Below are 16,966 nucleotides of genomic sequence, written 5' to 3'. Positions count from 1 at the left end.
CACTCTTGGGAGTCAATGCTTCTAGTTAAGTTCCTAGGTGTACAGATGAAAGGGAAGGCTACTGTCTTACAAAAAAGCAGAGTGTTGACAGATGCGAGGATGATGAGGGTCCCTAGACCACCTGGCATGAGCAGAACTACAGTAAACTTATGAGGTTCTATTTTAATATCATCTCCTTTTATTTACTTACTATTACTTGTATGTTCCTTACTAAGTAGTAATCTTCTAGGTTCTGGGGATACAGGATGAACATGGCATAGAGGGGGGAGGGGGTAATTCCACCTAAACAGCAAGATCACATTGTAATCCATTAAAACTGTGCTAGTGAAAAGTGAATACGATAAAAGGAGGTGTTTTTTTTTTTTCCCCCTGAGGAAGATATCTACATAAAATGTAGCTCAGGGAGCAATAAAAAAGGTTAATTATCAAAAAGTAAGGAACAAACTACCCCCATGATCTCTAAGTGTAATGGCATAGGTACCTCCATACCTGTACAAACAGAAGACAGCCTCCTTTGCTGCAGAAAGAACACTGCCAACCCATCGTTAAGAGAAACGTAGTGGTGGTCTCTTGGACTCAACCATTGCACACACAGTTAGTGAGTAACTCGCAAACAGTACTTGAACTCGAGAGTACAGATAAGGCACTTTGTTTTTAATTCTTGCTGTTTCTTCAGAATTGATCAAGGTCTGGCGTCCTCTGGTAATCCAAAGGTGCGCAGCTTTGGCAGGCTGGCCGGGGAAACCGTCAGAGTGCCACGGTCCTGAGCAGGCTCCTCGCTGTGCTCTGCCCGCCTGTCCACGTGCATTCTGACTTCTCAGTAAACTTCCCACAGCATGACCAGTGGGGACGGCCTGGGTGGCCTTTGTGTCCATGGCCACAGCCCAGGTACCCACCTGCGTGGTACAAAGAGGAAAGGGAAAAACACCATCAGAGTGAAGTCCAGCAGTTATTGTGGACATTAAAGCTCCTGGCCACATTCAGACTCCTGGATGTGAAAACATCTAACAAACACCCGGTGAGAGGAACAAGCTATCGGATGCCTCTGGGGTCAGGAGGCCTCCCAGGGCTGGTGAGAGCAAATCAATTAAGGTTAACAGAAGTTCTGAGAAAAGCTTTTTCAACACTGCTGACTCAAGGAGTGAACGGGTTTGGATTTTAACTCTGAAATAATCAAAATAGAAGAGTAGAGTGGTGGAAATAAAAAAAGAAGGTAGATTCTGAACTGTTTATACCAAAGGGTGCAAAAGCTTTGCTTAAGGCCATTAGAGTAAGGACACGATAGAACACTCTAAAAAAAACCAACAAAAAAACCCCAAAACCTAAATCTCTTGCCTGAGCTCACCCGCCTTCCCCCCAAGAGAAGAACCAGATCTGCTTCACCTGGTTTAATTGTCCACTCCCCCATCCCTGCCTTGTTTGGAACTTTTTCAACCTTTTTAAAGGAACAGGATGGGCTGGCATTTTTGACACTGCCAGGATGCTGGGAAGGGTAGAAACAGGGAACTGAGCATCCAGGGAGAAGCACAGGGCCCGTGGGGCTGGTGAACTGCATCAAAACTAAAAGAGCTCAGAACTTGTAAGCTTGCTGTGCAAATGTTCAGAACAAAGAAGCTTTAAACAACAGTTTTAGAATTATGGTACTCATATGCAGACTTTTTTTTTTAAATCCTCACCTGAGGATATGTCCATTGCTTTTAGAGGAAGAGGCAGAGAGAAACATGGATCAGTTGCCTCATCGATCAGTTGCCTCCCATACTGCCCCAGTTGGGGACTGAACCTGTGATCTACGCATGTGCCCTGACCCAGGGATCAAACCCACAATCTGGTGTACAGGACGCTCTAACCAACTGAGCCACTCAGCCAGGGCCAGACTAGATTCTTACAAATGAACCTAAGTCGGAATATCCCAAACCCAGTGTCTGTGCAGTAGCTGACTCCCACTGCTGGGAGACGGTCCCAGCAGGGGAGGACTTGCAAGAGTGACTGCCTCTCTTTACCTGGCATGGTGCCCCCACAGGCACAGCGAGCAGTTTTCTGGCCTCCACTGGAACAGAAGGTGCAGCAGTGAAACACCCCTGGGTGTGAGCGGTGCTTTTTCCTCACGGTCACAGTGAATGGCGAGCCCTTTGGTGTGCAGACCAAGAGCAAAGAACAGCACCTTAGTATGAGTCAACAGGGATGTGCTGAGCATCGCATACACTAAATGGAGTGTAAGTCACAGGGCCTGCCCTTGGACAAGGACAACAGGAAGGGAACACGGGGACGACAACCAGCTGGGTGCTCAGCTGGATGGGGCCAGATTCAGATGCAGCGTAAGAGTCAAGGAGCCTGTGCTGCGCCCCCAGCACCTAGGCCACCTGACACACTAGTAGACGCTACTGTGCTTTCTTGTCTCTGACTTTGGTCTCGATCTCCTCCATTTTTTTGTTTTTTGAATCTTCACCCTCACCCGAGGATATGTGTATTGATTTGAGAGAGAGAGGAAGGGGAAAAGAGAGAAACATCAATTGGTTGCTTCTCGCACGTGGCCCGACCAGAGATTGAACCCGCAACCTAGGTGTGTGCCCTGACTGGGGATCAAATCCACAACCTTTGGTGTATGGGATGATGATGCTCCAACCTACTGAGCCACTTGGCCAAGGCTATCTGCTCCATTCTTGAGGAATCTCAGAGGTAATGAGTGGAGTGCTGCAGCCATAGACTATGACATCCTGTGGTCCTTTCTCCAGTGTCTTAGCTACACACCTTCTTCCCTCACATAGTGAGCTGCCTCCTTCCCTTCTACACACCCCCTCCATCCTGGACAGATCTGTTTCTGGGACAGTGAAGAGATTTGCAAGGGAGAAAGGTTCAGAGTATGGCTAATAATTCTCAAATTAGAAACTCCTACCTGCCCGCCCTCCTTCAAGGATAACTTCTATTCTTCAATTTCTAACCTATGTTAAACAGTAAATATTCAGTCAGTGTTGCTGAATATGGGCATATCCTGTGTGCCTTGCAGTCTGCAAGGGCACAAAGTGAAAGCCTGGCACTTCAGAAGCCTTTCAGATGTTAAATCTCTCTGCCTTTAATGAGTTTACCATCTATTTTAGAAACAAACTGGAGTTCAAAAAAAAAAAAAATGAGGTCCAATTCTGGTTTTGCTATGCACCTACTGTGTATTTTGGCAAGTTTGGTTTCTCAGTCTAATTGGATGATGACCTCTATGCCTGAATGGCTTGGAAGAAAAATGAAATGAGGACAAAAACACGTACGCTGCTCTGGCACAGTAGGTAGGAAGGCAGTAAGTGGCTAGTGAATAACAAGTCCTCCTAGTGTGCAGACCACAGGCCTAACTCTGTATGGCATTTTAGTGTCCCTGTCAGAGTTGATTCTGTCTGGGGGAACCTCTGACTACTCAAATGTCAGCAGAGGGATTCTGTCGGATGTATCAAGTATGGCTCCGATTTTTAAAAATTCATCATCTCTTCCCAAAAAGTGTAATACTTGTCTGTGGAGGTGATAAAGTAACCATGGCAACTGATAAGCATATATGTAAACAGAGTAGAGAATCACACGGGCAGCAGGTGGTTAGACAGATGACTAAGCAGTGAGAGGGGAGGGTATAAGTCTCCCAGTCATGCTCCAGTAAGGCCACGTCTGATCGTAGCCTGAGCAAAATCCTGAGCTGGCTTACATTTGTCGAGGGTGTATTCTTGTCTGCTGGTAGACTGTTCCCTGTGATGAAGGCATCTTTCCCAAATTAAGAGCTCCAACAAGCCAACTGGGAGAATAATCAAATATAAGCATGACTGCCAGAAGGTGAAATAGGACTAGAGTTTTTAGAGTCTCCAGCATCCTCTAGTAAGAATGAGTTGCAAAATCGGGGCTATTTTTAAAGGAAAGGAAGTAGAGAATCCTATTCAGTCCTTCTATACGGCCGATCCTATGAGAAAGATCTCCACATGCTAAGGCGACAGAACCCACAGGGGCCGGGGTGAACCGAGCTCAGGGAAGCGCACGCACAGGTCTTACTCACCTGCACGTGCTGCTCTTTGATGCAGACCAACACCGTATAGACGCCAGGTTCCTTGGGGGTGTAGGAAACACAGTATGTTCCATCCTTGTTATCTTGCACCATCGTTCTGACTGGACTGGATAGAGAATAAGAGTTCCAAAAAGCCACTCACTCTCACTGCCTGCTTCAGGTGCCCACTATTTTAAGATGTAAACTACATCATTAAATTCAATCTTAATTTTAAACATCCCCCAAGCAGGATGCCATTTCTACTTGTCTCAGAAATTAATTTCACAACAGAAGGGAAGCAACAGAAATGCTAATTTAGCATGCTGGGTACGGATGAAATCCTTGAAAACTTTATGTTCTCTTTGGGTGGCTTCTGCTGTGCCCTCCTGCACTTTGTCCTCCCCTTCCCCCTTCTAATTCCAGAGCCATGTAACTCAGCTCCCAATACAATATAGGAGCTGAATTTTTTAAAACTTTATTTTGAGAGAGGGGGCAAGGGAGGGGAAAGAGGGAGAGAAACATTAGTGCGAGAGAGAAACATCGATCGGGTTGCCTTTCCTATGTGCCCTGTCAGGACTGAACCCACAACCTAGGCATGTGCCCGACCGGGAATCAAACCAGCAACCTTTTGCTTTGCAGGATGACACCCAACCGAGCCACACCAGTCTGGGCAAGCTGAATTTTGAAAAGGGCACCATTCAGTTTGATAGAGAATATTTTTCAGTCTATTCAAAGCTTGGGAGGAAGACAGTTGAGAGCAGATCAGACCTTTGGAAGATAAATGAATATAGGTCTAAAACCTACACAAGAAAACACATCTGGTCCAATTGGTCATATCACATTTTGAGTAGCACCACACGGAGGCAGGCGGTAACAACTGCAGTGACAAGTTTTGAGTAGCACCACACGGAGGCAGGCGGTAACAACTGCAGTGACAAGTCCACTATTGCTAAGGACCTGAAGTTTCCAGTTTCATCACCACGTGTTACACATGACACGTGATTGTGTAGTACAAACCTGTCTTTCTTATCCTTCGGAACCACCGCAACTTGAACGTTGTCTCCCCCCCTGCCCATGCTCTCTCCCGCGGCATCCTTACAAAGCAGGGTGAAAGAGGTTGTCTGCTTCTCCCGGGCTCTGTGGAGATCTGCGGGAGACACACACACAGTCCTCACCTTCAAGGCCACCTGCAGGGACCACCTCCCCACATCAGACACCATCTTGCTTTTCCTCTTTAGAGCAAAAGGTTGTGACTTCTTATTCATGGTGATCACCCTGCTCCCTTCCTTCTCTTCCCACCCAGTCTCCCAGAGCACGCCTCCTGGGAGTCTCTCCTGGTGAGCCTGGTTCTTAGTCAGCAGCAGCTTTTGGGTTACAGGATCCTGGCCCCAAACTCCAGGCCTAAAGAAGCTTTGGAAATACTCAGGATTGGCCTAAGTATTTAGGGAAGAAAAACTCTAGACCCTGTGAGGGAGGCTGGTAACCCCACAGCTACCCTCTCTTGGCTGTAGATACTGCTGGAATAGACTTGGGCTCCATGCTGTGGTAGCTCGTGCCAAGGTTGAGGGGATATTCAATAGTAAGCACACAATAGAATACTTAAAAAAAAAACACAAAAAACCCTTTTGCTTGAGCTGAGAGGCCCATCCCAAGAAAAGAGCCAGAACTGGTACAGTTAGTTTAATCATCCACTCTCCTGTCCCCACAGTCCCTAGTCCAGCAGTCCGATGAAACAAGGCTCCTTAAGGTTAAGAGCCTGCCCAGGGGGTCTTGAACTAATGTGAGGTCCATGGAGAGGCTTACGAAGAGTCTTAAGAATCTCCTGAAATTGTATGTCCAAGGTCATGGGTGTTTCTTGGGGAAAGATCATTCTCAAAGGGATCTGTGACCTCCAAACAGTTACCAATTCCTGGACCAGATTTGGGAGGACTCTAGCATTCAGCCCTCCTGTCAGGACTGGTCTATATGCTGGAATAACATGCTTCCTTTAGAACAGAACACTGTGGTCAAATGGTATTGTTTCCCCCTACCGAGTGGAATGCCTACCATGTTTTTTTCAATGCCAATGATATGGGGCTTACGTGAACCAAAAAAGGCATAGGAGAAAGTAAACCATAATCTTCTCTTCCTCACTCCTCTAAAACTCTCCAGAACTCATTCCAAGTAGTCTGGGGTCTGGCATGCTCCTCTCTGAGCATTCAGGATTTTGCCCTGCACTGAAGTCTGCGCTGTTATCTCCGGCACCGTCTCTGTTCTGTCTTCTGATAGAAACAGTGTGATCTTTGAGTTCCTTGGTAGTGGTAGATACATTTCTCAACTGGAAAAGGATCAAGCCTCCCGCAGGGGACATTAACTGCACCCTGACCAGGACAAATCACAAAGGGCAAGGGAGGGGGTCATTGTCCTTTAGCAGGGAGCTCTGCCTAGCTGATGGCGGGCCTAGCTGAAAAAGCCACGTATCTTTAAAAACCATGTCCCTGTGCACCACCCTCTCAATGCCAGTGAGCAGTGCCTTCCTACCTTCTCCTTGAAGGACACATTTGGCTGGGTCGACCTCTTTGGTATTGATAACCCCATAAACTTCATAGCCACGGCACCGGCCTGCTTTCTCCTGAGGAGAGAAGCATATCTTATCGTTTACTCTGGGGTGGGCACTGTATTCGACTTGGTTCAGCTTTGTGAGCCGCTCCACCACCACCCCCTTGGTGATGAGGATCTCCAAGTCAGAGCCACAGGTCAGCAAGTGCTCGGTGAACTCCACTCCCGTGCGCATGTCTGCCAGCAGCTGCTCCAGCTGTGCCTTCTGCAGCTGTAGGGAGTTCTCCTTCTGGACCCGTATGTCTTCCAGCTGCTTCAGAAGCTTGTCCCGATGCTCCTCGATGGCCTTGACATAGCCTTCGGAAAATGTTCGAATGTCGGCCGCCACAGCCTCCACGCGCTGCTGGAGGGCACTGCTTGTCTCTTTGATCCGCACCAGGGCATCCTCAAGGGCCTCCACGTGGGGCTGGGTGTCTTTAAGTAACTCCCGCACGGAGTCCCCATGCTTGTGGATAACGTTGCTGGTGAAGTCACAGGGGTGCTCCCGGTGCTCCCCTACCACACAGTCACGGCACACGGGCCGGTCACACAGTTCACAGAACAGCCTCAGTTCTTCCGCAGGGTGAGCAGGACACAGAATGGCTTTCCCGATCCGGCTGTAGCCTTTCAAGTCTTCTAGGTCCACCATGATATGGTAAGTTGTTTTCTTCTGCCGCCTAGGGGCAAGCAGAGTCGGGAACAGGAAATTAGGGAGCCATTCCAGCTGGGAAACAGTCTAGCAGAGTTGAGAGCAGGGGCTCTGAAGTCAAACAGACCTGAGTTCAGTTCCTTGGTCTAACCTCTTACTAAACACATGACCCTTCCTGATTCCAGTTCCTCACTGGGCAGTGGGGAGAGTACTTAAATTTAGACAACAGCCACAGCCTGCCCCTCCAGCAAGGCAGAGGTGAGAACAAGGTGAAAACCCAGTACCAACAAACAGAAACCAGGCCAGATGGCATAGCAGTAAACCCCAGGCAATTAAAAAACAGCTGGTTGGCCCTGACAAAAAGTCTCCCTCAGCTTTTATCTAAGATTTCAGGAGAGAATCTCCTTTGACCAGTGCCTATGTCATCCAAAGCATCAAGCTAGAATTTTCCTCAACAAGAGTTATCAATATTAGAAAAAGTGAAATCAATGGCCAGAATCAAAGCTCTTTTAATTCCGCTTCTTCGTAGCCCTCTAGGGATTCGGGGACATCCCTAAGAAACCTTGGGGACTGTTACAGCCACTTGAAGCTTACATGCCTGTTCAGGCACCAGAGGAGTGGCTGGAGCGAAAGCAGGGTCAGCTGTTTATCTGGCAGCAGGGCGGTCCCCATTCAATTACAAGTTAAAAATAGAAAGGCTGAAGACTACAGACTTGTTCTGTGGGTGAGGCCAGAGAACAAATAGAAGGCAGACTTTAAAATCTATTTGCGGCTAATCCTAAAACCTTGGCTATTTTTTAATTCTGATATGCTGGAATGGGGGCGGGGGTTGAAAAGGGGCAAAGATTCACATGACAAACTATTCACCAAATGCCATAAAAGACACAACTGGCACCGCAGTGAGCACTTACCAGCCCACCTCACCAACCTCCAGAGTGACTCTAGGGTACACAGTAAAGGCTGAGGTGGGGCCAGCACCGTACGCTGGGAAGGCAGCATAGATTAGTAGCAAGTAGAGAATGCAGTCAGATCTGGATTTAAAATTCAGTTTTGTTATATACTACTTACCAGCTGTGGGACCTTGGTAAATCATATATTGCTGATTGCTTGTTTCCTCAATAAATAGGACTGGAAACAGTGCCTACTTTTCTATAAGAGGTGCGAGGACCAAATGAGATTGAGGCAGGGGCTAGGCTCTTCTATTCATTCTCCTCTTTCTCCAGCACCCAGTACAATTATCCAGAACACAAAGAACTGATGACCCAAGGACACTGAATGTGCTTTGCAAACTGAAAAGGACTATGCAAGCCTTTGACACTGCTGTTATGACAGGTGTTTTATAAGGCTGCAGGAGTTAACTACCATTCTAGAGTACTTGCTATCACATCATAGATTGCCCTTTGACCTTCCATGGCATTTGAGAAAGCTTTCCTTTCCATCTGCTGGCCAAGGAGGGATTTATCTGTCTCGATACCCCCTTGTACTCTGCTCTTAAGCCACACACAGACCAGGTTGAAGTATCCCATCTTTACCTATGCGCCTGGCAGCAGAAATGGCAGAGATTGGCTTTGCAGGTCTGACACCTCTTCTCCACTTCCCTGTCGCTGCACAGGTCACACACCAGGCCCTGGCCTTCCCCACGCAGACTCTCCAGCATCACATCATTCATGGCCAGGTGGTCTATGGTTAAAGCCTTCACTCCACCCACAGGCAGGTCCACCTGAGCATCACATACTGGACAGAGGATGCCGATCTGCGGCTGCAGGCCGCGTGGCTTGAGTTCCTGGAATATTGACCCCTCAGAGCTTGTGTCAGAGTCTCCCCATCTGATGTCCACTACCGAGAAGGGTTCCAGCTGCTCCAGGCACGTGGTGCAAACTGTGTGCAAGCAAGGCAAGAGCCTGGGGGCTTTGAAAAGCCCCATGCACGAAGGGCAGTGAGTCTTGCCTAGGTTCCCAAGGGCAGTCCCACTGGGGAGTTTGCCCACGAAGCCCAGCAGCGGCTTCCTCTTTTCTGACATACTCCCCACGTTTATGCCCAGTATCCGAAATGGCCCTGGGCAGTTCTGTAATGAAGTAGGTGATTAAGCCCACCCGAAGAAAAAGTTTCCAAAACTTGAGCAGAGACCATGGGGACTCTCTCTTTAACAAATCAAGGGTCAAAAAGGAAGAGGATTCCTCAAAGGAACCGCTCATAGATAAGCTCAGGAGGGCCCTCTCCTTTCCACCGCATCCCATACCAGACACGCCCACGCCCTCCTCCGCCCCAAGTCCACTCCGGAAGAGCTTCCAGGTCTAGGTCTCGAGCTAGTCCTGCTGCCTCCTTCCAGGACCCCTGCACCCCTCAGGCCCTCCACTGTCACCCCCCTCCTACCAACCCCCCCACTGGTCCCACGCCCGACACGCGACAAGAGCCACCCTCGCCCCGCGTGATGAGGTAGGGAGCCTCCCGCTCCTTCCCCCGACCCGGCCCTTCGGGGAGAGCACGCAGCGGGTGAGGACGCTGCGAGCCCCACCGGCTCCTCGGTGGCCACCGCCTTCCCAGGTCTCGCAAGGTGTTGAAACGCTCTGGCCCCTCCTCGCACCAATCCTAGCCCTCTTCTCGGGCGAGTCCAATCACCGTCCGAGAGGGGCGGCCCTCGCCGCTGGGGGCCCGGACCGCCTTCCAGAGTGACACCACCAGCACCCAATAAACTTTGGAAATCCCACATCTTCGTCAGTCCACTCAGGCCGGGAGGGAAGAACCAAACTGAGAGCCGGAGGCGGGGCGATGGGAGGGCCCGGGGCTCGCGAGGAGGACAAAAGCAAGGGGAGAGTTGAGCAGCATAGTATAGCCAGCGTCACCATTTTACGGGGATTGTCCTCTATCTCTGCTGCCCAGAGAGACCAGAGGACCAGTTTTATAAAGCCGCGCTGCTATGCCTCGGGATGACCTCCTTTGTGCCTTCGGATTGGGCTCGCGAACCCAGACTCGGCTCTCCCATTGGCGGGTGGAACTGTCAGTCATCCCAGGGTATTCTGGGAATTGTAGGACGAGAAGTTTTCCTGGTTCCGGAGGCCTCGGACTCGGTGACGGAAGTTCCTACTCAGCAAGGGTGTGACCCTGCGAGTTTCCTCTCAGGCGTAGTGTGGCGGCTACGAGGGCTTCTGTGGCTTGCTTAGTGCCTGGCGTTTTCCGGGTCTAAAGGTCCCTCAGGCCCTGGTTCTGAGACCCGTTGGGGGGAGGGCGGGCATGGAGGCCTTCGTGCGGCCGGCGCCGGGAGCTCTCGGTTCCCTGGGGCTGGAGATGCCGCTGTTTCACCCAACGAGGCCAGGGGTGCAAATGATGCAAGGGGTTAAGTATTTGTCACCCAGAATTCTACAGTTATGCATAACAGAAACGGACCAGGTTTGTCCCGCTGTTTTTATCAGTCGGTCAGCGAGGGTTTCTGACTGGTCATAATGGGGTAGTGGAGCGTGTCGAGGAGGGATATGCCCTTTGTGGGCTCACAAACTAATTGGGAAGGTGAACTCACTCAGCTCCCTTTGTAATTTCTCTGTCTCCTCCTCTGAGTGTTCTACAGTATTCTCCTGCTTCCGTGGTGTGGGGGCTTTGCTATACCTGGGATCTGGCACCTATATCTCCGAAATTCCAGAAATGGTAGCGCTAGCTCCTTACCCTCCAACTGTGCTCGTTCTCTCCAACCGCTTAAGCCAGCCTAGAAGGCTCCGTTTTCCCACTGCTTGCTTTGATCATGACCCTCCCTGCTTGATTTGGTTTCACTGATGTCTTCGTTATCCGTTTCTGCTACAGGCACAGTGCCTAGCCTAAGCTTTAAAAAATAAGGCAATCTGAAAAAATAAAACCAAAACTTGTCAACTCCAAAATACGAAAACTATTTACAAAAGTTGAAGTGTTTAGCCATTTGCAAATGTTGCATAAACATTTGCGTTATGTATTTGCAAATACATAAAGCACGTCAATGAGTGTCCAGTGCCACTTATACAGGGTGGGGCAAAAGTAGGTTTACGGTTCATATGAACAATAATACAATAGTAACTAGTAACATAAGGATAAACTTGAGCGTATTCACAGCTGTAAACCTAGTTCTGTCCCCACCCTGTGTATAAAAATCACATGTGATTTCTGAAAGTAAGCATGCCTACAAAGGTCTTAAATAATCCTTACCTAGATTTCTTCAGCTTCTTGTCCTCTGCACACCTACCCTGCCTCAGAAGCTGCTTAGTGTGGTGGAGCAAGTCACGCAAACTGCAGCCTTGGGTTTGCTATATATTCTTGCTCCAAACTTCCACCTCAGCCCTCCCTGACGCCTGGTGATGCTTCTCTTCATCTCTTATTCATGCGCTATCCCATTTCCCATGTAGGTGTTCCAAGCTTCTCTTGTTGAAGAGGTGCTTTATAATTTATATGTGCATTATCTTGTTTAATCTTTTAACAACTCTAAGAGCGGCCTGGTGGCCAGCCCAAGGTAATACATCTGATCACCTGAACTCAGTCTTACGATGCCATGTTTCAGATGCTACCCCCAAAACCCCTACCCTTTCCCAGCTTTTTAAGCAGCTCAACAGGTTATATTTTTTAAAAGAATGTTTTTAAATAAAGCATCCCAGCCTTTGAGTGAGAAAAGCAAAGCTATTTGGAGAACTCCCTCACTTTCTGCTTAAAAATGTGATTCATCACATCTCCTCTCATGCCTCCCCTGACTGCCTTTCTTCTATTCCAAGGGTAACCCCTCAAGACCTTTGCTCTTTCAGTCCCAGCCTCTCCTGCCTCCTCAAAACCGTGCTGCTTGCACATCTCAGCCAATCCTTTAAAAAAAATTTTTTTAATTACAGTTTACATTCAATATTATTTTGTGTTAGTAGTTTCAGTGTACAGCATAGTGGTTAGACAATCATACACTTTACAAAGTGTTTCCCCTGATAATTTCTAGCACTCCACTGGCACCATACATATTTATTACAATGTTATTGATTGTATTTCCTATGTTGTACTTTATATCTCTGTGATTCAGTCAGTTCTTTACTAACACATTCTTCTGACAAGAATCACAATCAAGTCTTAAAGAAGGAAACAAATCCCCTATTGACTCCGCTGCCTTTCAACTTAGTGACTCTAAGCGCTGCATTTCTCAGAGTCGCCTCACTCTCCGCTTTCGTCATCATCTTCCCATGGTCATCACCATCACCCATTTAAACTAACTTTTTTAAAAAAGATTTTATTTATTTATTTTTAGAGAAGGGAAGGAAAGGAGAAAGAGGGAGAGAAACATCAATGTGTTTCTCAATATGTTACATCTTGTACCCCCCCCCCCCCCCTACAGGGACCTGGCCCGCAATCCAGGCATGTGTCCCGACTGGGAATTGAACTGGCGACCCTTTGGTTCGCAGTCTGGCTCTCAATCCACTGAACCACACCAGCCAGGGCTAGAATACCTTTTGACTCCTCTTTCCTATTGAAACTTTTCTCTCACAGATCACAAGAGATGTGTTCATTGGCCTTTTCTCAATACACAGTCTCTTTAGTATTCACCCTTGTAATGTACTTCCTCATCCTTAAAACTTGCTTCCTTCCTGAATTCTGAAACAATCTACTTTCCTGGCATTCTAACCTCTTGGGCTGCTTCTCACACTCTCCTTCCTCACTGGTTCCCCTTGATCCACTTCATCGCCTACCTTTTCTCTCTACATTTGCTCTTAGGCAGGTGATTACCAGGTCCCGCTTTCAGTGCTGACTTCTCTCCTGAGCTTTGGCCACAACCATTTATTATAAATCTGCACCTAAATGTGTCCCCATCACCCTAAGCCCCACATATCTTAAACTTCATTGACCTTTTTTGCTCACTAAGCTGTGCTCTCTGGATTTCATTCTCTCAAGGATAGCATCATTCTCCCTTCCTTCCAGCTTGAAACCTTATAGTGCTCCTGGCCTCCTTTCTCTTTTTCCATGTCCAGGCAGATACCAATTTCTTTCCACCCTCACTGCCAACACCTTACTGTGTAGAATTTCAGGATGATACAGAACTTGAACATCCTCACCTCAAGTATTACAATAGTCTCTGAATTATCCTTCCCCTTCATTTTTTTCAGTGAGTCCTACACAGTTTTTCCAAATTATAAAACACATGTAAAAACATGGTACAAGTCAGTCTCCATTCTAAAAGCATCAGTAGCTCCTCATCTCCATAGGATAAAATCTGGGTCCTTAACAGAGCCATAAAACTGACCTCTTAGTTATTCCCTAAACGTTACCAAGCTTCCTTCTTGGTCTTAGCCAATTTTGTCTGCAGAATTTTCTCATCTTTATTTAAACCTACCCTTCCTCCAGCATTAACTCTGTTTGAAACTTCCTGTTACTCCCAGGCTTCAGATTTGAGCTCCAATAGTTCTTTGCCTATACCTTTCACTTCTAATTTTGTGCTACATCGTGGTAGCAAGTGTTTTTATTATCTATCTATCTATATATATCTGTACACATATATAACAATACATGTATATATACATACCATACACACATAGATTCCTTATCTCTATTATTATGAAACACTCTTGGCAACCAACCTAGTGCCTTCACAGTAGACATCTAATAAAGACCTGTTATTGATGAGGCAGACAAGAATGTTCTCAAATAAAGGAAAACAAGCAGAACTACATGCAACTAAGGGCTTTGAGGATCATGTAGACAAGAAGTGATAGGGAGTGAGATCATGGGAGAGGTTTAGTTAAGGATTCTTCTTTCCCAGAACAAGTTCAGGGTTTTATTCCATTCTCACATACTGCAAATAATTACAGCAAGTACAAAAGTCATGGAATCAGAACAGGACTGTTGAAAATGATCAGGCCCATCAAGGTGTCTAAAGAATTTCAGCCCACTCCCGCAGCCCCTGACAGGGAGAGTACCAAAGGCAAGAGGGCCAGGAAGGGAGAATGACCCATCCATCAGGAAATCAGGCAGGTCTGGATTGGACATTTTGCTTGATCAGCACCACCAAAGACTGAGTAAATAAATAGAAAGTGAACCAGAGAGCAATGTCAGATTTATCTTTGACCTTTACTCCATCACTCTCTGGCCTTCCTCTTATTTCAAAAGGAGAATCCTTTCGCCTACGATCAGTGCTCTGAAGCCCAGCCTCATCTGCGTGCTCCTTCTCTGTCTTCATCCTTTTCCCCTCTTGTGGATCTTTCCTTTTAGGTCATACCCATGCTTCAGCTTCTCCTACCCTATGCCCCTCTCTAGCTCCTGATTTCTCTCTGCCTCTTAATAATAGTCTTCATTTGCTTCTCTAACTCCCCTTGCATTTTACTCCCAAACACAGTACATTCTGGCTTTTGCTCACACCATTCCTCTGAAATTGATTTTTTGTCAAAATCCCCAATAACTTCCCCTTTGCTAACACCAGTGGATACCTTCCAGTTATTGTCTAACAGAATTTGCTATAGCTTTGACTTTGACAAGATTCTCCTCCTTAAAGCTTTATCACCCCTTGGCTGCCATAACACTATTCTTGTTCTTTCCACTTCCTGCCTCTCTAACATCTCCTTTTCTTTCTCCCTCTACTTATTCCACCTGGCTCTTAAACGCTGCTACTTCCCAGAGTCCTTAGCTTCCCCCCGCCCCCCCCCCCCCCCCCCCCCCGGCAAACAAACAAAACCTCTTCATCCTTCCTTGATTGTTATGGGATTTGGAGGTGATGTATATAAAGCACCAGCCCACTTTTTATATGGGGGCTCTTTTAACTGTTGTCATTATTACCCACATCATATCTCTGGATTGATTTCACTTTCTTCCATACTATTCCTGCTTTAGTTCCAGTTCTTATACTTTGGGTTACTAATTAGGGTCATTTCCAATCCACTCTTTCTAATCCTATTAGATACATTCCTGAAATTCCAATTTGATTATGATCTCTAGTGTCTACTCAGTACCTTCATTTACTCATTAAACACCCTTTAAGCACCTGAAATATGTTGTTGTTTTTTTTTTTTTCTGAATGTCTTCATGGCTTGCTCCCCACTAGGATAGTAAGTTCCATGAGGGCAGGGATTTTTGATTATATGCCAGGATCTATTTTTGTGTAGGACAAGCAAATATTCTTGCTCTCATGGAAATTTTCTTCTAGGAGGGGCTTCCCTTGACTCTCCCTCTGCCATCGCAGCCAACCTCATTTCTTACACTGCCCTACCCTGACCCCAGCATGCACCTGAGCTTCAGCCTCTTATGATTGTCCAAGTCACTTGCTCTGCTTAGGACACCCTGTCTGCACTTCTTTGCATAATAAATCTACTCATTCTTCAAAGCTCGGTTTTCAGATATCAGCTTCTCTAAGAATCCTCCATGGGCCAAGTCTGTATTAGGAGCCCCTCTATGTGGTACCAATGGTACTCTGTGATACCCTCTATTAAGTCTTAACATTCTACATTTCAATTTAATGCTTGCTTATCTGATTTTTCCCTCTGGCCTCACTGTATCTCTTAGGGACAAGGAACTATGTTTTATTTCTGCATCCCTAATGTTGGGCACAGTGTCTGAAACAAGTATGGGCTAATAAGTGAGTGAATAAACTGAGATTCATGTTAATCTCTTAGAAACCAGTCATAATAGCAGGGGAATTTATTGTTCATTTCAGATCATTTGTTCCTTCTGATTGTGAGTCTGATTCGTAAAACAGTCTTTAGTGCCATCTAGTGGCAGGAGCTGTAACAAAGAGCTGGCGTAACGAAAAGCTTGGATAGTGCACGCCTCTGTTTTATTTTGAACTGAGACAGAGAAGGGAGAACTTACTTGCACTGCATTACGGTACTTTGATTTTTATCTAGAGATTCACTGGACCCTGAGATAATTCTAACTGTGATATATAACAAGCATAAATAGTCCCTTATAACTGATATTTTGCGATAAATGGGCAACTCTTCAATTGTGGGAAGGTGTAGAAGAAATGGCTAGAACAATCTGAAGTTTGGAGCTCTCCTTGTGTAGCTGCTGTTAGGTCAGACTGGAACTAAATGAGAGAGAAGCTTCCATTATTACATTCCCCTTCAGAAAAATTCTTCACTCTCTTACGTGAGGTCTTCTCACACCTGAATCTCCTCACACCTTGTCTCTCCTCAGTTGATGCCTGGCTATCTGACCAGATATGCTGCTGCCATGACCCCAGACATTCTATAGTCGATGTAGCAAGGAAGCTGTGCACAATCTTAATAGGTTTAGTATACAGATATTCTTAGACTGTTTATACTTTATTGTACACTCTATTCATCTCTTTCTGTGAATTACTTTTTCCATGTTTATCAAGTAATAAAGCTCATTATCAACCTTTTTGAGATAACTGTTTTAAGCAGCAACTGATAAACTATATTAATGTGTTTACTTAAAAATTAATTTGGATAAATGCTTTGTGATTACATTATCTTTTACATAAGTTTATCTTCCATATAAAATACACTGTTAAGTGAGTAATAATATAAATAAAATAGCACATTTAGAGACTGGATTTTGTGTTGCATATGGCGATAATTCTTGTGATTAAAATTAACAGCAGTTTGGAATGCTCATACTGTTGTATTAAAGAATGGATCATAAAAGGCATGCTTTGCACTCTTTATAATATTGCATTATAATTTAACATACACAGTTTTTTCCTTTTAGGGTTCTTCCATTGTTACATTTAATCAACCTGTCAACTTTCAAGATTAATTGTGAAAATTTTGATTTATTAAAGACTCTGTCTGGAA

The 16,966-nt window shown here is 46.2% G+C and overlaps 1 protein-coding gene across 1 annotated transcript; it reads right to left on the bottom strand.

The window, feature by feature from the left end:
• Nucleotides 1–568: 568 nt before the first annotated feature.
• TRIM45 (tripartite motif containing 45) lies at nt 569–9,491 on the bottom strand. Its single transcript, XM_054565052.1, has 6 exons — nt 8,768–9,491; nt 6,530–7,263; nt 5,027–5,156; nt 4,022–4,136; nt 2,001–2,127; nt 569–896 (listed from the first exon to the last, which is right to left on the bottom strand). Exons 1-6 carry the CDS (start codon nt 9,253–9,255, stop codon nt 748–750), a joined length of 1,743 nt encoding a protein of 580 aa, XP_054421027.1. The 5' UTR covers nt 9,256–9,491; the 3' UTR covers nt 569–747.
• Nucleotides 9,492–16,966: the final 7,475 nt, after the last annotated feature.

The sequence above is a fragment of the Pteronotus mesoamericanus genome, unplaced genomic scaffold (genome assembly GCF_021234165.1).
Source record: "Pteronotus mesoamericanus isolate MK-2021 breed Mesoamerican mustached bat unplaced genomic scaffold, CSHL_Meso_final scaffold_99, whole genome shotgun sequence".
NCBI lineage: Eukaryota > Metazoa > Chordata > Mammalia > Chiroptera > Mormoopidae > Pteronotus > Pteronotus mesoamericanus.
The sequence above is the reverse complement of the archived record's forward strand: the minus strand, read 5'-3'. Positions and strand labels throughout refer to the sequence as shown.

Coding starts and splice junctions, on each gene's coding strand:
- TRIM45 (XM_054565052.1), bottom strand. CDS start 9,255: ATGTCAGAAAAGAGGAAGCCGCTGCTGGGCTTCGTGGGCAAACTCCCC. Junction 4,137..5,026: donor CCGAAGGATAAGAAAGACAG/GTTTGTACTACA, acceptor TTCTCTATCCAG/TCCAGTCAGAACGATGGTGC. Junction 897..2,000: donor CTGTGGGGGCACCATGCCAG/GTAAAGAGAGGC, acceptor TGTACCACGCAG/GTGGGTACCTGGGCTGTGGC.